The 21557-nt window shown below is 46.0% G+C and overlaps 1 protein-coding gene and 1 long non-coding RNA gene across 7 annotated transcripts in view; one reads left to right on the plus strand and one right to left on the minus strand.

The window, feature by feature from the left end:
* Window positions 1–21557, plus strand: part of SAFB (scaffold attachment factor B) — a 60339-nt gene that overhangs the window by 21322 nt on the left and 17460 nt on the right. For 4 of the 6 annotated variants that reach the window (XM_043466292.1, XM_043466296.1, XM_043466295.1 and 1 more), the window contains 11 exons: window positions 263–312; window positions 1089–1183; window positions 2921–3070; window positions 3163–3245; window positions 3547–3686; window positions 3843–3931; window positions 5751–5857; window positions 7551–7781; window positions 8865–9002; window positions 9438–9480; window positions 13860–13944. In XM_043466292.1, the coding sequence (XP_043322227.1) occupies window positions 263–312; window positions 1089–1183; window positions 2921–3070; window positions 3163–3245; window positions 3547–3686; window positions 3843–3931; window positions 5751–5857; window positions 7551–7781; window positions 8865–9002; window positions 9438–9480; window positions 13860–13944 (1211 nt within the window). Of the gene's footprint in view, window positions 1–262; window positions 313–1088; window positions 1184–2920; window positions 3071–3162; window positions 3246–3546; window positions 3687–3842; window positions 3932–5750; window positions 5858–7550; window positions 7782–8864; window positions 9003–9437; window positions 9481–10248; window positions 10587–13859; window positions 13945–21557 lie in introns of those variants that run through there. The other 2 variants (XM_043466298.1, XM_043466297.1) reach the window with 2 other exon arrangements.
* LOC122440275 lies at window positions 9078–9986 on the minus strand. The gene is made up of 2 exons (XR_006269076.1): window positions 9793–9986; window positions 9078–9429 (listed from the first exon to the last, which is right to left on the minus strand). It is a non-coding gene; the product is annotated as an uncharacterized LOC122440275 (long non-coding RNA).

Genomic DNA, 21557 nt, shown 5'->3' on the forward strand with positions numbered 1-21557 from the left:
ATAATCTTTTTTTCTTTTCTCAACCTATCATGGTTGTTTTCTTTAATTCTTCCTAATTATCTTTAGCCCAGCAGAATTAATTAACTCCTGTGGGTCTGAAATCTTATGGTTAGGTCAGATTTCCAATACACGTTTGTAGGGGTATCATTTATTTCAGAACTAAATTTCGGGTAGGTATGCAACCTCAGCACATATTTTATAATTTTGAGTTAGTTTCCTCTCTGCTTCTTCCTTCTGGAGTGACATTGTCTTTTGTCTCTAGTTCTGTCGAAGATGACTCGGATACAAAAAAGCTTTCCAAAGAGGAGAAGGGTAAGTCAGCAGGGTGGCACCCCCCGGGAGCGATGGTTCTAGTTGGCTCTAGCCCAGCCACACACCCATTTATACCTCACAGGCCTGTGAGCCTGTCTCGAAGCCTTTCTCCACTCTGGCCACCTGCTTCCTCCCTCTGTGGGTTCTGGGTTGCAGGGCGGAATTGTCACTTTGAGTTGATTGGGACACTTGATTTTGTCAGAGTCCTGTGAGCTCCTCCATCTGACTTTCCCTCTGATTTGTGAACTTCTTGGAAACAGTGACACATGCAGATGGAGAAAATGCTTCGAGTTTCACATACTGGGGCTTGGTGGGTCCCTGGTATGGCAGATTTATCAACAGCCCTTTATTAATTTTCCGATTGAGAAGTAGTTTTGCTGGTTGTGCCAGACTCATCCTTAATTGGTGTTCAAAGAAGGCCAGAAACTGGGGACCGTTTGTATCTCAGGTTCCACCGTGACAGCTCCTGTCTTGTGTTCCAGAGTCACCTCACTGGGATGGGTGATGCCATCTGGTAGCTGATGGCTACCCCAGCCACGGGCCCAATGGCCCCTGACCAGTCATAGTAAGGGACGTTGCCATCGGTTCTGTCCACCCCGTGGGCAACTCCAGAACCTGTGTCAGGACAGCAGGCTGGCCTCCAGCCCCAGCCGTGTCTGTACTGCTGGCCTCTAGAGCAAGTAGGGAGAGTGTCTGGTTTGGAATGACTCTAAGATACTTAAGACACAGGATTTTGTCTGTATCTTGTTTTTGACTGGAACTTTCTTTTGAAATAGGTCGCAGCAGTTGTGGAAGGAATTTCTGGGTTAGTGGACTTTCTTCTACCACCAGAGCTGCAGATTTGAAGAATCTTTTCAGCAAATACGGGAAGGTAAGACCAGGGAGGAGACTTGTGAGCTCATGCAGTATGGCCTGTATGTGGCAGATCATTGCCCCTGGCAGTGAGAACTTGGAACACCTTGCAGTTCTTTGAACTCGCAGGTGTATAGGCCTGTGGTGGGTCCACCCCCACTGAAAGAGATGTAGGCCAGCAGGAGTTCCCAGAGCCCACATCCACTTTGTATTTCTCGTGCTTCCCTGGCCCCCAAGCCACCAGGTCGTTTGATAGCTTCCTGAGTCTGTGTCTCTGGCTTCCAGCCTTAAACTCAGGAAGGGAAGACTGTGGTGTGGGGAGTTCCAGGTAAAAGTGCAGTCTGCATTCTTCTGAGATGGTGGTGATTACAGAACACCGTGAAGCTGTAGAGAAATTTTACGAACAATTTACGGCCTGTGGACCCGACCCCTATGGGCAGCCTTAGGCCCCAGCTCTGCCACACCTGGACAAGTTGCTGGTCCCATGGGAGCCTCATTTCCATATGTGGGGCTCACAGAGTTGCAGGAGCCCTGTCTTGCTCCCTGTTTTCGCCTCATCCTGGCTACTTCTGGCTGTGTCTACTCTGCCACACCTGCTTGTCTCCCTCTCTCCCTTGGCATGGAAAGGGTGAGCATGATGCCCAGGTGGGCAGCCCCCTCAATACACACACACACACACACACACACACATTGAGTGCTGCCTTTCCTTCCTCCTTTTTCCACCTCCCCCTTCCTCCCAGTGCTTCTTGGACTCTTCTCCAGATAAGCTGCCGCACCCTAACCTCAATCAGTTTTTGACAAGTCACACTTAGCACAGACCTTGGGCCTTCGTTCCCAGGATTAAAAAATGATAATGGAGAAAACCAATATCGTTTACCTTGGCTGTTGATGTTGAGGAACTAACAAGGAAAACTAAACTTGATTTAACTTAAAACTTAAAACTAACCTTGCTTCTCATAGAAACTCACAAAACCCTGGCCTCTGTAACTCAGGGTAGGGCCCTTCTCTTGATTCTGCAGTGGCCATCAGAGCAGACATCTGCTCTCTGCAGGGAGGTTTCCGTCTGGAACCTGCAGTGTCTTGGGTACACTGCAGACTTACTGCAGCTTGAATAGGGGACCAGGCCCCTTGGAAGCCTTCCTTTGCAGCTAAGACTCCATGTGGCAAAATGAAGACGAATACCAGCCACTGCTCCTGGCTTCAGTGGGACCACTTCTGAGCTGTGGGCCTTCTGCCATTAAAGGGTGTCCCCAGCATCGGCTTGCTGCTGTGGTTGGGCCAGTTAACTAGCATCTACCATGTACATCTAGCATCTAGGATGTATCTGTAGCACCTTAAACATCTCCTTAAATTTTGTTTTGTGAGTAGAGTGGGCTCTGCGTTCCAGAGTGCTCTTTGTAAACCTGTCCTATGTCCCTCTCCTTCTGTAGGTGTGTCTTCCTACTTCACTGCCCACCTGACTGACTGCATATTCAGAAACATACCTTTCAAGGCTTACATTATTAACGGAATTCTGACAGGGCACTACCTTCTGCTTCACTCCTCTCTCCACCTTGCTGTCATCCTAGTCCTCTAGAGAAACAGCCAGGATGGAGTAGGAGCAGTCAGGCCATAGCATTACCCTCCATAGCCTTTACCTGCCACTTGTCCACCTGTTCTCAGTGTCTCTGAGGGGTGGGGTAAACTAGCATGAACCACAGTTGGGGTCTGTGTGGGGTCTTCATATCTGAACTGTACTTGTGTGTTTTCCTTCAAGGTGGTGGGCGCCAAAGTTGTGACCAATGCCCGGAGTCCTGGAGCTCGCTGCTATGGCTTCGTTACCATGTCCACAGCAGAAGAGGCCACAAAATGCATTAACCACCTGCACAAAACAGAGCTCCATGGAAAGATGATCTCAGTGGAAAAAGTAAGGGGCCATTTTCTTCCTGGGATGTGATCATGTTACAAAATCAGTTAATACTCCCAACTGATTCTTTTCACCGGATTCTCTTTTTCCAGGTGATAAATGAACCTGCTGGGAAGAAAACTTCTGAGAGAAGAGAAGGGGAGAGGAAAAAAGAGAAGTCTAGCAATGCTGACAGGTATGTCTTCTTGATGGTATTGTGGCCAAGATGATCTTTATCTTCATGTCTCGATCCTCACTTTTCCACGGGTGGGAAAGGCTGTGAGGCTTTCACCCCCTTGCCTTCTGTGCACTTGTTGGAGGATTTTCCCGCCAGTGCTTAGAGATGTCAAGTTCCTCTCCTAGGCTACGTGTTCTGCAACCTGTGGATGCCTGTGAGGCAGCCCCATCCTCACTCGGTATTCATTGCAGGAGTCTTCACTGGATTGGTCCCCCAGTGTTTCATCTCACACATATCTGTATCTGCATGCCATTTATAGATCTGCCAACCTCAAGAGGGAAGAGAAGGCTGACAGAAAAGATGATGCTAAAAAGGGTGAAGACGGGAGTGGAGAGAAGAGTGAAGACCAGGATGATCAGAAACCTGGCTCTTCAGAGCGCTCTCGAGCCACAAAGTCAGGTAGCTGACCAGTGGGTATGAGAGATTGCACCCTGGCTTCTGTTCCTGGCTGGTGTGGTTAATGGGCAACACAAACTACATTTGTTTTCCTTGAAGTTGAGTACTTTTCTCTCAATAGGAGGTGTCCCTTCTCACCTGACTCCTCTCTTCCTATAGGAAGCCGAGGAACTGAGCGGACTGTGGTGATGGATAAATCTAAAGGTGTGCCTGTTATCAGTGTCAAAACGTTGGGATCCAAAGAGCGAGTGAGTATTCTCTTCCTGCCTGGCTTATTTCCTTTGACAGTTCTCTGTGTATTTTAGGGGATTCTTGAGGTTAATTTGAGGAAAGCTTGTCAGTCTGCTGAAAATGGAGGGTTTTTTGGAACTTTAAAATTGAGAAACTTTAAAGGCTTTCCTTCATAGTTTCGATAAGAATTACTGCCCCCGTTTTTTAAAAAAAGACACCATTTCAAAATTCATTTATGGACGTGATTGGCTTTATTTGCCTGCATCTGGGCACAGCAGTCCATGTTCATTGCCGGCCCCGGGTTTCAGCAGCTCTCCATTGTGCATTCGTAACCCACACTTGGCGGAGCTGGCCTTCCGGCTGCCTCTGTGCCCAATCTCCATCTTACTCATTCCGTGCATTGTCTCCGTGCAGACGCTCCATAGAGTCACAGAATCCACAGAGTGCCCACCTTAGGTTCTTACCACTTCACCCTGCCTGCTGTTTTAGGATCACGGGCAGCTCTGGATGTTCATAATTCAACTCTTGACAGCCTTACAACTAGGATGGATGTGGGCCCAGGTCCCCAAGACTACCCACATTTCCATATCCACTCGGGGTCCCACTGGGCTCAGCAAGTAGTTGTAGTTACGCCTAAGGTTGGCTCCAGGGATGCAGGGAGGTGACAGAGTCTGGAGGGAACTCTGCTGGCTCCCTGTGGACTCCTTCCCGAGATGGCTCCCCAGGCAGGGATAGTGCAGCAGCACAAGGGTCATGCTTCTGCCCGGGGAGCCCCGTTACAGCTGCAGTCCCCAGGCCTTTCACTTGGGGCTGGTCACATAGGTACCCTCTCCTGACTCCCAGAAGGAAAGCAGGTGTTCAGCATAAACCATCGTTTGCATGGTCAGGGCACAGTGAGCCACCTTTGCCAGTTAACTGTTGACTAGGGTAAGGGTACTCTGAATGCGAAGGTTACCACGGCTAGCCTCAGGCCTGCCATGTTAACTTGTGCTGGCTAGATGACCAGTCATTTAAGCTCATGAATGTTGTGGACCAATTACAAGCTGAGAGTTCTGTTATGGCATTTCATTATTGCACTGTTTCTTCTACTGTTTTACTGTGTCTGAGTGTTTTACCCTTTGTTGTTGTTCTTTAGTTTCTAAGTCATGTCTGACTGTTTGGGACACCATGGGTTGTAATCCACCAGGCTCCTCCGTCCATGGGATTCTCCAGGCAAGAATACTGGAGTGGTTTGCCATTTCCTTTCCAGGGGATCTTCCCGACCCAGGGATGGAATCTGCATCTACTGCATTGGCAGGCAGTTTACCACTGAGACACCTGGGAAGCTGGATTTCCACCCAGGTCTCCCGCATTGCAGGCAAATTCTTTACCTACTTTATAATAAATGATGTAAAATGGCAAAGTGGAAATGTACATTGAAGGGCTAAGAAGGACCTCAAAAATAAATGCACTCAGCACAAATGAGGATTCCTCAGACATGACAGTAGTGGCCTCCTCAATTGGGCATCACTGTGTGTTTAATATTAAAGAATGTGTTTTGAATGGAAAAGACAAAGTGAAAGGAAGTTTGTTTTTAATTTATGGATTGCTTCAGAGAAAATCCTGTTTTGCGTGTTGACTACTGAAAGTACTCGATGGGTCCCACTTTAGAATTAAATGGTAATGAATCTGTGACTCTGGATTTTAGTGAGCCAAGGTGAGGTTCTCTGGAGAGAACACAGTGTTAACCTGATTGTTTCATTCACTCTTCAGCTTCATTTCTGATCTTGTATGCTTGGTCCAGGACACATTTGATTTCTTCCTACCTTAACTATTCAATGCTTCTTGGTAAACCAGGTGTCCAAGAGTCAGGATCGAAAATCGGGGAGCATAGAGAAGCAGTCTGTTGGTTCCTTTGATAAAGTCAAAGAATCGAAGAAGTCTAGAGAATCAGAGTCATGCAGGTGAGTCAGGATCTAGGAATGACGGCTGGTTTGGGTGTTGCTCTAGACTGGTGATAACTCTATCCTGGAAGGACTTTTTTCAAGTTCCAGAGGTCGGAATGTTGCTTTAAACCTTTGCTCCTTGGCTTTATCTTCACAGACATCCTGTGCACTGGCTTTCTTCCTGTGACTTTTTTTCAAACTATCTTCTCAGGTAGATATTCTCAAGATTCTGGGAGGTAGCAATGACAGGGAGATGGAATGCCTCCCTGGAGCTAGTTAACACAACATACCAAGTTTGCTGCAGAACCCGTCAATAGGGAAAAACAGTGGCACAGACCCAGTCAGAGAACTGAGAGTTCCCACCCTTCAATAAGCCCAATACAAGATCCTCATAATTTTTAAAAACTAAACAGAAATTATATCAATTATATTGAACAACAGTTAATGTTTTCTGTGAAAAAAAATTAAAACCATTAGTAAAAATTCTAGTAGAAGAGTGAGAAAGGGGGCATGATACAGAATTTTTTCCTGAACAGGCAAAGGCAACAAGCAAAGAAAAAGTGCTGTTTTGCTAAAGAAACTGGCAAATAGTTCACTAGAAATGATGTAATTGGCAAATAGCTCAGTGTGCATGTGGGGACTTAACATGATAAAAGTGACATTTCCCATAGTGAGACAAGGACAGTCTCTCCCCAGAATGGCTTCAGGTCATGTGGCTGGCTCATATCACTGACCCAGTGTCAACATAAACTGCTGGCTGCACACAAAATTAAAAATTAAAGCTATCCACATGATGCAAAAGTAAGTGAATTTATGAACCTGAGCTTCTGAAAGGACTGACAATTTATAATGGTGAAGTAGACTAAATTTAAATTTCACTTCAGTGCACTGAGAGACCAAAGAGAAGGTCCAGAGATGTGTGACAGATGGGAGTAAAGATGATTTGAAATAAATAAGCAAAAATTAATTTGATAGCAAGAATGACAGAAGGGGCTTTTCAGCCTTACCAGGGATCAGGGACATGCAGATGAAAAGTGCGGTGAGACTGGTTTTCCATCTGTGGGTTTGATGGGAATTACAGTGGGGGAGACGGTGCTTGTGGTGGTGGGAGAGGTGTGTCCAGGGGCATGTCAGCCTGGAGAGTGGTCCTGAGGTGTTCCAGACCCAGTAATACCACAGCCCCCCACCTGAACCTGTGTGGAAGATAATGGGGTGGGGCAGCCATGTCCCTGAGGCTGGGAACAGCCAGAAGGCTGACATCTGCAAAATGGTCATGTGGACCCCCACCTCCCCACTCAACGGGCTCCTTCCCAATAGCATAGTGCACCTGACCAGATGGTGATGTATGGGGTTCAGGACATGGTACCTGAAGCAAGGCAGCTACATAATAAAGCAAGGAAGGATTAGACATTCCTGCTGTTACAATTCTGTGTCTGTACACACAAAGAAGAGGCTGAACAGATCACCTGGAGCTGTGCAGAGTCAGGAGGAAACTGTGATGGGCACCATCAGTGTCACCTGCAAAAGGACTGTCAAGTGTCCCTCGCCTAAGGAGGCTCCTCCACAGCCTGCCTCCACCAGCGGCTGGCCCTTGCTTGTTGCTAAGTGTACCTGCAGGTCTAGGCTCCCCCCATCCCCATCCGACTCGGGGGGGCGCTGCCCGCACTGCTGCAGCTCATGGGCCCTTGCAGCCTCTACTCTTCGCCTGCAGGGTGCGAGAGCTTAGTGATCGAGAGCAGTACACGCAGGCAGAGCTGGAGCGGCAGGAGCATGAGGAACTGCTATTCGCCCGTGAGAGGCTGGCCTTCCAGAGACGCCTCCTGGAGAGGGAACGCATGGAGCGGGAGCGGCTGGAGCGCAAGCGCATGCGCGTGGAGCTCCTGCGGCGGCGCCAGCAAGAACTACACTATGAGCAGGAGCAGAGGCCCTATGACGACGGGCGGTAAGCCACACCGCGCCTCGCTGCCGCCTCTTAGGTGTCCTGTGGCATTTAGAACTGTGCCTTGCCCCCCAGAGCCTTGTTAACGGCTTCTTTTTATTTAAAAAGAAGCACAAGTATTTGCTACAGTTCAACTTGATACTCTGTACTTTATCTGGAAGCCTGAGATGGTTTGAGGTTGATGGAGAAATGGTGAAAGTTGTGCTTATTAAATCATTAGGTTCGAGTCCCAGTACAAGCTGTCCCCACAGCCCGCCGAGAAAGTTCAGACCCCCACAGCAGCACATAACACAGGGTGCCAGTCAGGTGATCAGGGACCAAAATGTACCTCCTGGGCACCTCCCATGCTTTGAAATCATTGCAGTGATTTGTGTTGGTTGATTTTAATTCCCCATATTGTTGTGACATACAAATACTAAAACACTAACCACCAGTGAAAGGCCTGTTTCAGACCTTGCTGTGAGGAGTCTGGGGCAATAATCCTAGGGTTGATCCTATGAGAGCTTTTCCATATGTATGATGACTGGAGGAGACTGCATGGTGTGTGTTCATTTTAATCCGTCCCTGTGTAATATAACATTGAAACTTCTGTAAAGGGTCTTTAAGATGTCTTAGGGGTTTTGTGCATTTTACAAAATATTGATGTGAGAGTTTGTTAAGATCATAAAATGTTTTTGAACAGGTACATCCCAAGTGCTACTAGTCCTCTGCACTGGGTGTTTCCTGGGTCAAGTCTGCATGGGGCAACTGTCCTAGTAGACTGGCCGACCCTTGTGGCCATAAGCGGTTCCCAGAGGGCATCTGACACCCACTTCTCTGATCCCCTTCTGTACGGAGACCTGAACTTCTCTGTGGGGAACTTGGGCATATTGGGTAAGAAAATAGAGCCCTTCAGTCACGTCCCGTATCACCCCTCCAGGCACTCGCAGCTCAAGTGGCAGAGAATGGACTCTATGGATATAGTTAATTCTCAGTCTGTGAAGTGATGGGGCAGTTGGACAGTTGAGGATTTAGTTTACCAGCTTCCATAGAGGTCGTCCATTAGGAGGGGGAAACATACGTCCTCCTTTCTTGCTTCCCTCCTAGGCGAGATGATGTTTACTGGCCAGAAGCTAAGCGGGTAGCCTTGGATGAGCGCTACCATTCTGACTTGGACCACCAGGACCGCTTCCACAACTTTGATCACAGAGACCAGAGCTGCTACCTTGATCACTCGGTTGACAGGTCAGCCACTGACCCTGCCCACCTGATGCATGTCTTCTTTTTCCTGGTTCATTCTCTCTCTTTTTTAACGTGGACCATTTTCAAAGTCTTTATTGAATTTTTACAATATTTACCTTTTGGTTTTTCTGGTCTTGAGGTATGTGTTAGCTCCCCAACCAAGGAACCCCCACCCCCTTCATTAGAAAGCTAAGCCTTGACTACCCACCCCATTACAGGGACATTCCAATCCAGGCACATTCTTTTTTTGGTCCAAGCTCAATCTTAAGGACGAAGAACTCCAGCGGCCCTTCTGGGTTCTAAGCTTCTAGGTTGCTAGCCCACTCAAACTAGCAGTTTGTGTGTGAATTACCTGGGTTCAACTCGGGAAATGTCTTCCATTCGGGGATCTGACTCCCTGTCATTCTCCTTATGCTTCCATATGAATTCCCTTTTCAGGAGAGAAGGTTCAAGGTCAATCATGGAAGAAAGAGAAGAACAGGTAAGTTACGAGCTGTGATTGTAGCCAGTACAGTCAATTCTTCAATTCTGTGTATGCCTCCTGGAAACTGAGGCGCAGGGAGGGGACGGCATCTGTCGAAGGTCATACGGCCCTGGGAGCAGTCCTGGGGCCACCCTACGACTTCGATGGGCTTTCAGCGCTTTGAGGCCCCCGGCTGGAGAGGAGGCGCCAGGCACAGCGAGGGGCGGTGTCAGTCCTGGGTCTCACAGCCCGGCCCCGCGGTCCCTGACTGTTGGGGCCGGTAAAGTTCCTCAGCCTCTGGCGCCACCCCGGGGCCCCAGGCCGCCTCACCTTCTTACAGCCGTTCTATCAGGACACTTGTTGCCGCCCGTGTCCAGGCTCCGCTATTTCAGCTCCGCCCGCAGGTCGCTAAGCCGTCGCGTCCCGATTTCCGAGACGAAAGCGGCCATTCCCAAGTCGGCGGCCCCTACCAGAGTACCATCCTGGGTGTCTCGTCTCCACCAACTACCCCCCACCGCCGGCAGCTGTAGCGGCTCTGACCACAAAATGGCGCCGCCTGGGAGGAAAAGGCACTCCATTCCTCCCGCCCCCTTTTTCCGGCCGCGCCTGCGCAACGCCCTGATCAAGCTTAACAGCACTGGTGCCAGGCCACAGCCGACGGGCGGTGTGACCGCAGTACGCATGCGTCTCGGCAGTTCGCGGCGGGAGGCCGGCGAGAAGTAGTACGCCTGCGTACGTCCCTCCCAGGGTTCTCACCACGCATGGGCAGACGCGGCCGCGAGCGTCGAACCCGCGCCGGATACGCCTGCGCAGAAACGAGTCGCACAGGGGCGGCCGGAGCGGTTCCCTCGCAGGCGGCGCCATTTTGTGCTGAAAGCCGAGGTAAACCCGGCCCGGTTCTGTGTGAAGTAGTCGGCGGAGCCAGGGTCCCTGGAATGGCGGAGTCTCTGTCCGGCTTAGGCGATTCTGGTGCGGCGGGCGCAGCGGCTCTGAGCTCCGCCTCGTCGGAGACCGGGACGCGGCGCCTCACCGACCTTAGGGTGATCGATCTGCGGGCCGAGCTGAAAAAACGGAACCTGGATTCGAGCGGCAACAAGAGCGCTTTGATGGAGCGACTTAGAAAGGTAGAGCTGGGACCCTAGGGGTGGGTGGGAGGTGGGTCGGGGAACTCCGGCGACCGCTTCGGGGGGCCTCCTCGCCTGGAGGTCCGTTTGCGGCCTGCCCCGGGCCTGTCCCTACTTTTCCCAGGCCTGAGCGGGATCGCCGAGCCCCGGCTGGCCCAAGTTCAAAGCCCAGCGCTGCATCGGGGCAAGAACAAGAAAATCTCGACGCGAACGGGGGAAGTTTGAGGTGGCGGGTGACATCGGCCGAGAGCTTGTGTTATCCGCATCAGCCCCTGCTTTTTAGGGCTTCCTTCGGCTGCTTTCATCCCGATCTCAGAGAGTGGACGCGGAACCTGAAATCCTCGCTCCGCCCGGGGAGTCAGGGGACTCGGCCAAGGTCACTCGGCCGGGGAGGGGAGGTCGAAATTTGAACGCAGGCCGGGCGATTTTCGGAGCATGTGTTGGATGCGGGGGCCTCCTCTGGGGAGAGAGATGCTGCTTGATCCGTTAGGGCCTAGAAGCCGAGAATGGGGGGTGGTTTACGAAGTAACCTTATCAAAAGGGTATCGGGAGCTGGGTTGGGGGGAATGGCTTAGGGATTTGCCAGCACGGGCTCGGGGACTCAGCCTGGCAGGGAAAGTGCTGTTTGTAATAAAGAAATGAAACCTACCGTTAGACTTAAGAAATAAGGACTATGCCAGTCTCCGTGACTCGATTTTGAGAGCGGAAGACATTTTAACTCCCTCTAGGCCTGTTTCTCCTTGTGTCCAAAAGAATTCTCTCGCGTTCGGATTAAGTAAGATGGCACAAAATGGGCTTGGCGTGCTGCCTGATACATGTGAACGCTTGAGGGGCAATCGTTGTCACAATGGACTTTTCTCTGTGTACCACTGTTTGGTGGTGGTGGTTTAGTCGCTATATCGTGTCCGACTCTTGCGATCCCATGGACTGTGCCCGCCAGGCTCTTCTGTCCATGGGATTCTCCAGGCAAGAATACTGGAGTGGGTTGCCATTTGCTTCTCCAGGGGTATTTCCCGACCCGGGAATGGAACCTGGGACTCCTGCATTGCAGGCACATGATTTAACAGCTGAGCTATGAGGGAAGCCCTAAACTCTTGTAACAACTGGAGGTATTTGGTATTTGCAGACTGGAGGTTCTGACCCTTCTTGCCGGGTGGGATTCTGAGGGATACGTTTGAAAAGCAAGGGGTTAAGAAATTGTGCTCTTCCGCTTTCCTTGTGCTGTCTGATTCTGGTGAATTCTTTCTTTCACCATCTCTCTTGTTGCAGGACTTCTCTGTGATCTCTAAGCCTTGTCACTTATCCAACCCCCACCTTATTTCCCTAAGCTGTGCAGTTTGTGACTCATTCCACCCTCTCTTGCCTCACAAACAACAGAGGATCAGGGTTTTATTTATTAATTGCTGTTTAGAGGAAGTGAGGGTAATTTCCTATTATCCGGTTGAGGAAGTTCTGGCTTGAGAGGGATGAGTTATGCTCGGAGTCAGTGGGGCATTTGTAACTCGAGTGTGTGTTTCTTTCACTATGGATACTGACTCCCCTCTAAGACGACAGGGCAGGCAGTTCACCACTGAAGTGTTTACCTGGAGAGTATGCAAGAAGGGGAGGGTTGGCACCCAGGGACCTGTGATCCGTGTTAGTAGCTTCAGGGCCTCTTGTCAACAAAGCTAAATTGGAGGGCTTTAGCCATTATTCCCCCAGATAATCCACAAGCCTTTGATGTTGATAGAGCATTGAACCTCCCTGTCAAGTTGGTGGTTGAGGCTGGTATGATCTTCCACTAGGGTCTCTGAGAGGAAAAATCCAGCGCTTCTTGCTCTTCTATTAGGGATGTGCTCAAAATACACAAACACCATCAGCATATACACCCATCTGCCACTCTGCCCGAGCAAGTCTGGAAGTAACTGGAGTTCTTCTCTTCTACTTTTGTCACAGAGTGTTTTGTCCCTTCTCTGGTTTATTTATTTTTGTAGAAAAGCAAAACAGGGAAAGGTGGAGGCAACAGAGTCTAATTTGGCAAGGCCTAAAAGGATGACTCATAGCCTACCGTCCCCCTGGGGACGACCCTGTAAACACTACACCTGGAGACCATCTGAGAGGCAGACTGGTCCACTTTCTTGTGAGGTAGTTGTTTTCTGCTGCTGGTGGTCCAGAATCTTTTGTCTCCAGGCAGAAGGTAAGGAAGGCACTTTTTGTTTGAGCCCTCCTTCATGCCAGGGCATAACTCCAAATCTTCCTTCTGGCTCTGGCTTCAGAGAAGAGGGAGAGGTTTCTTTGTTCCAAGTATAGGTTAGGTGCGGAGCCCCCAAGCCTCATTCTGAACTTGGACTTTACCAAGCTAGAATACTGGTGAGAATCTTTGAGACTTCTGAAACTGCTTACAAACAAAACAGCATTTGAAACTGATTTTAAAATAGAACATGGGTTCCCAAGACTATCCAGGAGAGAAAGGGTTTCCAAAAGTTAAAATCCGAGGCCTGGTGTCTGGGGATATCAGCATTGACAGGCTCAGTACATGTTCTTTTGTTTGTTTTGTGGGGGTGAGGGTTTCTTTGTTTCTTTTGCTCCTGGTTGCCTCCTTAGTGGCCTGCACTGTGCTGAGCGTTCCTGGGAGCTGCTTAACTGGAGCAATTCGTAGTCTTGGGATGGGAGGCGGCACTCACTCAAAAATCCTTAGGGTTCTGTGTCCAATGAAGCAGGTCCCCTAGTGGTTGAGAGAAAGACCTTAGGAGTCAGAGATTCATGAGGGATGAGGTAGTCGGTGTCCCATCCATTGCACATCCCTATTCTGTCCAGATGGTGCTAATTGAGGCGTGGAATCGAGAGGGGATCAGGGAGTGTCTAATAACACATCGCTGAGTGACGTCATAGGTAATTAGTGAGTTTGCTTCTCCCTTTTTGAGTTCTTTTGCACCCAGGATTAGGATCTGTCAGATTGTGGTGATAATGTTAAAAATAAGTCAAATGTCTGGTGTGTGCTTGCTTTACCTGACTAATAAGAATTTTCATGACAGTTTTCCAGGGTAAGAACTTTAATTAGTCCCTCATGCCAGAGTGAAAAACAAACTCGGAACAATTAAGTAAGCCTGCCTAAGACCAGGCAGCCAAGGTACGGTAGAATCAGTCTACCTCTGGGGCCCGCCCTTGCTGCAACAGAAAGAAGGGCTGAATGAGTGGGGAGAGGCCCTTTCCAGATCAGCCCCTGAAGCTTCTGTGAAAGTCAAGTCTGCGTGCTGCCTTTTTGGGTGAACTTTTCTTTTGCCTTCCCTTTAGGCAATTGAAGATGAGGGAGGTAATCCTGATGAAATTGAAATTACCTCTGAAGGAAATAAGAAGACATCAAAGAGATCCAGCAAAGGTATGGAGGGTGATGTTAGGAACTTCTTTCAAACTGGCTTCCTCTGCTAATGTGCCTGTGGACTGCCCTGTGAATCTTTGATGGACCTTGAATGAAGGTGTGCATTTTTTTTTTTTCAAGATCTCTCCGTTGTATTTTTGTTTCCATGGGATTTGGGAAGTCTTGGCACAGAAGAGGTACTGACACCTTTACTTATTTTCTTCTGTAGGTTTCTCGGCAGCTGTTGCTTATCCAGAGTCTTAACCTTCTTGAGGTAGAGAGTGTTTAGGATTACTTGAGTCTCCTATTGCTCTGACTTGTGGAAAATAACTTCCCTTTTAAATACCACCTGGGCAAAAACAGAGTCATCACTTTTACAGATGCTGCTTTCAAAAACTGTCTACCGCATAAAAACCAGGTTCCACATGGCATTAAAGACCCTCACCATTGCCCCAGATGGTCCCTTCACGCTCCCCCCCCCCCCCCCCCCACGTTCCTCTATTACATCCACCTGCAATTAGGTCCCAAACCTGTGGTTTACTCCATCCACTCCTCTTCCCCATCTGTCTGGATTCGAGTCCTCGTTCATCACGAGACAACTTCTGATCTCACCAGTAGCAAGTCTTCTCTCCTTAGGTCCTCTGCACAGCCCTGGCCTGAGTTTCAATGCTGACATCATCCTGCCTTGTGTCGCAATTAGGTTGTTGAGGACAGGGTCTGCTTCTTCCTTGTCTTCCTTCCTGCTAGTATTTACTCAATAAATTGAATTCCTAATTGAATTCAGTGACATTCAACTACTGTTTAAGAAAGGATCAGCTAAAACCAGGCAGTTGGGCCGTCTTGAAAATTCTCTAGGTAATTGAAAGTTTTATTGCTCAGGCCCCGAAATGAAATGTTTTTACCTGGCCAGTGGTGAAGACCTGGGTGTGAAATGTCTGAGAGGCAGGCACCAATATGGACTACGCTGTGGTATATTAGCTCTGGGAGAATAGCAGTCAGTGTCATCACTTTGGAGTGACATCACTTGTGTGGTCTGCAGTTTGTTGTGCATTTTGACTTGCCTAAGTCGATGTTTTTGCCAAAGCAGAGTACTGAAAAATCAGAGAAAGACATTTTATGGGGGGGCGGTGGGTGGGCAGGGGATATAGCCCATGGAGTTTGTTTTTGTTTTTAAGAAAAAGAAATCCTTGTGTTAGGGTTTTTAGGAACACAAATATGCATTAAATAAAGGAGACAATCCATTATTAAAAGTAGGCATATTTTCCCAGATTTTTCTGTGTGTCTACCATTACCTAACAACAAATGCAGAAAGATGTAACCAGAAACCCACTGTAGTTTTGTCTTTCCATTAAAAAAAATCCATACTATGCACAAAATCCTTTAATTTACTTTTTTCACTTAGCATGTAAAGGACATTTTCAATAATGCAGAAAATAAAGACCTCATTCTTTTAATGGCTAAGTGTTCGTCCTTCTTACTGTAGTTGAGCTCCTCAGTTTGTTCTGGTTTTCAGCATGTCCATGTGCCAGAGTTATCTCTGCTGAAGGATTACTTTTTTGTTACCTGAGAGAAGTAGAATTCTGGGGTCAAAAGATATGTACATTTATTTTTGAAATAGTTATTAGCAAGTGGCTTTCCAACAGGCTCTACTGGTTAATAACTAGCAACATGGGCAGGTACCTGTTTGTTTAAATTCTTGCTTAATGCTAAATATTATTTTCCTTGTATTTGTCTGAATTTCTCCACAGGTAAAGTGTCCATTTACATTTCTTCACAGATTAGAAAATTTCTGATAATTGCCCATCTGTATTTTCTCAATTGCCTTTTCACGCCCTTTGCTCATTTTTCTGCTTGTCTTTTGAGAGTGCTCGCTCTGTAAAATGTCGATTGTTTTTTTCCTAGTCTTTCATTTGACTTAACTAGTTTGTTTTGACTTAACTAATTTGTGATGATTTTCTCTTTAAAGTTTTAATCTTTAATACAGGCAATGCAGTTAACCTGTTTTATTTGGTTTTAGATTTTATGTTGTATTTTAAGAGGCAGTCCTTTGCTTTAAAATTACTTTTTTAAAAAATCTGCATCGCAAAGTAGTATTTATAGTTTTATTTTGAGTTCATTTGGAATTTATTTTTGCATATGATGTGAAGTTAAATAGGGATCAAAATAATGTGATTTTAAAAATACTTATTGTTTATTTATTTGGCCATACCGGGTCTTCATTGCAGCATGTGGGATTTAGTTCCCTGAACAGGGATCGAACCTGGGTCCCCTGCATTGGGAGTGTGGAGTCTTAGCCACTGGACCACCAGGGAAGTCCCAGTGTGATACATTTCTACTAAATTCCTAGTGCTCTTGCCCAGTCATAATCCCTGCTTGTCCCTCTGTCCGGAGGCAGGGGGAGAATACTGTTACTTTGACCATAGATGATTAGCTTTGTCTGTTATGAAACTTCACGGGAAGTGGAACCATTCAAAGCAAAAAACGGCATAGGTTTCTGTACTGTGTGGCTTGTGGAATCTTAGTTCTCTGACCAGGGATTGAGCCTAGGCCCTAGGCAGTGAGCTCATAGAGTCCTAACCACTGGACTGCCAGGAATTCCCAATACAAACTGTTTTCTGTCTGGTTTCTTAGATGCTTACAGTCATTCTATTCTGAAGTTTTACAGTACTTTTTCATATTCAGTAGGGCTACTTTATAAGTTCTCTTGATTTATTTTACAACTGCCTTATTAAATTTTAAGATTTTTACTGAAAATAAGAGTTTCTTCTTCTGTGCTATTTGAACAAACTCAAAATACTTTGAAATCTGATTATTTTAGTCAGAATCCTGGAAAGCTTCCAAACTAGTTTTGCACCAGTACTTTGTTTCATAGATCATTTAAAGTAATTTAACTAGAAAAGCAAAGTTAGCATGTTTTTAAGCAATCAAATACATTTTAATAATTGGCAATGTTTTGAATAGATACTTCACAAGAGAATATAAGTAAATGGCCAGTGACCACATCAAAAATTGTTATGTTTAGCTATCAAGGAAATGAAAATTAAAATGATTAGAAATACTAGAAAACAACTATTAAAATGGCAAAGATTTAGAAAAACAAACTTCCCCATACACTGCTGTGGAGTATATAAAATGATGCAACTTTTGGGAGAAAAATTGGCACATAAAATTTTTAAAAATTCAACTGAAATGTTAATACATCCCAAATTATTCTATTTCTGTGTCTTTAGCCAAAATAAATGAAAGCATAGGTCCACAAAAACTTTGAGCATGAATGTACAGTGTATCTTTTTTTGGGGGACATAATTTCATGCTTAGAAAAGATACAAGAAAAATACAAGAAATTTTCGTGAATTCTCACCTAGATTCCTGAAATGCTACCATTTTAATACATTTGTTTTATCCTTTTCATTCTGGAGAGAGGGAGGGTAGGAGGGGAGGGGAAGAGGGAGAAAGAAAAGGATAAAACAGATGTAATACATATGTATTTTTTCCTTTTCCCCTGAACTGTTTCAGAATAAGTTGCAAGTATGTGCCTCTTTGCTCCTACATACTACAGCATTTTCTAAAAGCAAGAACATTACATAACTATGTACGTAGTTCCCAAAATCAAGAAATTAATATTGGAATAATGCTGTTGTTTAAGCTTAGACCTTATTTAATCATTTATTCCAGTAATGTTCTTCATACACAGAAGAAAAAAATTCTAGGGTCTTTTGCCTTCAGTTGTCATGGCACATCTTTTTGGTCTCCTTTAATCTACAACAGTTCCCAAGCCTTTGTTTGTATTGGTGACATTACCATTTTCTGAAGAGCACAGACCACCTATTTTGAAGCCTGTTTTTCAATTTGGGTTTATTGGGGATATTTCTGGTGGTGTTTTTTTTTTTTCCCCTCATGTTTAGGTTCGAATCACACACTTTTGTCAGAAATACCACTGGAAGTGTTATTTTTCTCTGTTGTTACATGTCTTCCTTAGAGGCACATCCTGACAATTTGGGCAGGTAACTTGAGGTGGTATTGGTTGGGTTTCTCCACAGGAGAGTTTTTAATTGTATCTATGGGGAGGATACTCGGAGACTTAAAAATACCATCTTTCACCCTCCACTAGTGTCAGCATCCACTGATGGCTGTGGTTGTCCAGTGGTGATTTTCTAAATTCATCATTCCATCTATAGTGTTGGATTTCTTCCTTAAGAGTTAGTAGCTTGCACTTCTCCCCCACTTATCAGTGTGAACTTTAGAGATTCTTATTCATTAGATGATAAGCCTTTGTGATATTTATTTTGATGTTCAAATTCTCCCTGTTAGACTCTTGCAAGCTGGCCCCAGTATCTTCTTAACATGTTCACATCACTCTTTGGAACACTTACTTTCTGGCACAAGAGGGTGTTCCAGTGTCTGTTTGCTTTCCCTGCCCTGCTCTGGGAATCAGCCATCTCTTCCAGGTGCCCTTCTTCATTTTTGCAGAGTGCTAGTGTACTCTTTGCTGAAGTGAAAGTCTCTCAGTTGTGTTCAGCTCTTGGCGGTCCCATGGACTGTAGCCTGCCAGGCTTCTCCATCCATGGAATTCTCCAGGCCAGAATACTGGTCTGGGTGGCTGTTCCCTTCTCCAGGGATCTTCCCAACCCAGGGATGGAACCCAGGTCTCCTTTGTTGCAGGCAGATTCTTTACCATCTGAGCCACCAGGGAAGCCCATAGAAGAGAGCAGGTTGCCATGCCCTCCTCCAGGGGATCTTCCAACCCAGGGCTCAAACCCAGGTCTCCCGCATTGCAGGCAGATTTTTTAGCGACTGAGCCACCAGGGAACCCCAAGACTAAGGGAGTGGGTAGCCTATCCCTTCTCCAGGGGATCTTCCCAACCCAGGAATCCAGGGGTCTCCTGCATTGCAGGCAAATTCTTTACCATGGAAGCCCTACTCTTTGCTGCAGGTGTCAAATTCTTGGCCACTGCTGGGTCTCTGAGGTCCTTTAGTCTTCCTGTACCTCATGAAATTAAATACTAGTGAAGCAATCCAAAATGAGCCAATGAAGGCTTAAGAAATGGGGGGGGGGGGGGGAATGGCTAATATGAACAATGCACTTGCAAAACTTGCTAACTGGTTTTAATTGTTCTGCTTTGTTTTTGACTTGCCAATGAAACGTCATTTGCAAGTCAAAGACTTAAGCAAGGTATTGCCAGAGGACATTAAAAATAGATACAGTATTCTCAAGTAATAGGTAAAGCTACAAGGAAATATTTAAGTAGTATGACATAAGTAATTTTGAGAAAGTTTTCCTAGATATGATGACTTGATGGCATAATGTTCCCAATTCCCCTCAAAGTAACCTAAAAGACTCTTTGAGATTTGTCTGTTTTAATATTCATCAAAAAGAAAATACAGAAGAATAACTCAAATTGAAAAACTGTTGCGTTCTTGCTTTCATTTTAATGGTAGAATATAAGATTTTCTTAATGAAAGATACCAGAAATAGATATAATTGGGAGAAAATGTTACAGCATATAAACATCCAGAAAGCATTCAATATTCCTATGAACTAATAAGAAAATAACCAATTGAGTTCAGAAAAGAGACCTCCTTGGTGGCTCAGACGGTAATGAATCTGCCTGCAATGCAGGAGACCTGGGTTCAGTCCCTGGGTCGGGAAGATCTTGGAGAAGGAAATGGCAACCCACTCCAGTATTCTTTCCTGGGAAATCCCATGGACAGAGGAGCCTGGCAGGCTACAGTCCACGGGGTCACAAGAGTCAGACACAACTAAGCAACTAACACTTTGACTTCATTTTCATGAATAGACAAGTCACAGATAAAAGAAGAAACAAACAAGGCCTATATACAAAAAAGAAAAATTCTTAAAGGAAAGCAAATAAAAATAATGACAATATCATTTTTGCCAATTACACTGGTAAACTGGTACATAATTCTCAGTAATCCACATTGACAAGGGTGTGAGGAAGTGAGTAGTTATTGGAGATGGTAAATGAATAAAGCATCTTTCGTGGCAGGGGTGACCAAACTGTGAAACTAACCATGGAGGTGAGTCAGCGTATAGGGCAAGATAATTTTCCAAGGCCTTTATTAACAGAAGCAAGTTACAGAATATACATACAGTGTGATTCCTTTACATAGCAAGTTCATTTTCATTTGAATGGTACGTGTGTAAATCCACAAGATGTTTTCAAGGGCCACCAAGCTGACAACAATGGTTACCTCTTAGAAGTGCAACGGGGAGAAGGGAAAAGAACTTTTTCATGTATTTATGAAGGTGGATCTTTTATTAGTAAACTAAAATTTACTGTGAAGTGGTGAGAATCTTTTAATGAGTATACTTGTGAGAATGTATTTGTGTAATCAAACACATTTTTAAAAATACCTTCCCACGTGCAGCCAGCCACACTGGGTCCTGGGGGAATTTCCAGCAGGAGTCTGTGGAGGGGTCTAACTAACAGTTGAGTTGGACATTCTCCCTGAAGTAGAAGCTTAATGCGAGAAGAAATGGAAATCCCAGGCAGTGGGGCTGGGAGAAAGTTAGACAAGAACTGCGAAGCTGCATGGGCCTGTGGTTTGGAGATTGCGAATGTGGGAGGCCTTTTTACTCTTTGGAGGAAGAATTTGAAGGGTACCTTTTCTCTTAGTAGTACCAAAAACAGTTGCTTTAGTTTTTGCCACAGTGATATTTCTCATTCACATTAATTTCGGATTCATTGAGACACATTGTTTTTCATCTTTGGAAAGTAGGGTATCTTTCCCCAAATAGTGATTGTTTGTAAGCATCCCGATGGGGATGTGTTTTCCATATTGAAGACTGGATGTTCTTAGGACTGCACATTCTCTTGACATTGCTTGTTAGGGCATTTCTTACCTGGGAGAATTCTCCCCTGGAAGGGATTCAGGCTGCAGTGTACCTGTGCGTCCTGCTTATAGTGAGATCTGGATCTGCCTGATGAAAACCTGCTGCCTTCTTGTGAAAGGGAGAAAGACAGTAGAAAGGGTGGCAAGTTTCTGGTAGTCTGCTTAGATTTTTTCCTACTAACTCACTGGAACTGGGCAAAAGCCAATGTGTGTATTCTAGAATGGTACGAGTCTGTTGCTCGTATATCTTCCTAGCTTATTTATAAAGACCACTAGGTTGAGTTCCAGACATTTTTGAAGCTCGGGGCATGTTTTGCCATAGGATACCGAGGTTCCCAGCCAACTACCAAGGCTATTTGCCATTAAAATATTTCTGGGGGAAAAAAAAAATTCAGAAAACGTGAGTGAAGTTAGAATATGGAAAAATCAAGTAACACATGGTATAGGAAAATTCTAAAGTATGAATTATGGTACAAATGATTGTTGTTAATTGTTAAGTCATCCCGACTTTTTGCAACCCCATAGAATGCACCAAGTCAGACTTCCTTGTCCTTCACTATCTCCCAGAGTTTGCTCAAATCCATGTCCAGTGAGTCAGTGATGCTATCTAATGATCTCATGCTCTGCCGCCCTCTGCTCCTTTTGCCCTCAATCTTTACCAGCTTTTCTAATGAGTTGGCTCTTTGCATCAGGTAGCCAAGGTATTGGAGCTTCAGCTTTAGCATCAGTCCTTCTAGTGATTATTCAGGGCTGATTCCCTTTAGGCCTGACTGGTTTGA

The sequence above is a fragment of the Cervus canadensis genome, chromosome 4 (assembly GCF_019320065.1).
Source record: "Cervus canadensis isolate Bull #8, Minnesota chromosome 4, ASM1932006v1, whole genome shotgun sequence".
NCBI classification, from domain to species: domain Eukaryota; kingdom Metazoa; phylum Chordata; class Mammalia; order Artiodactyla; family Cervidae; genus Cervus; species Cervus canadensis.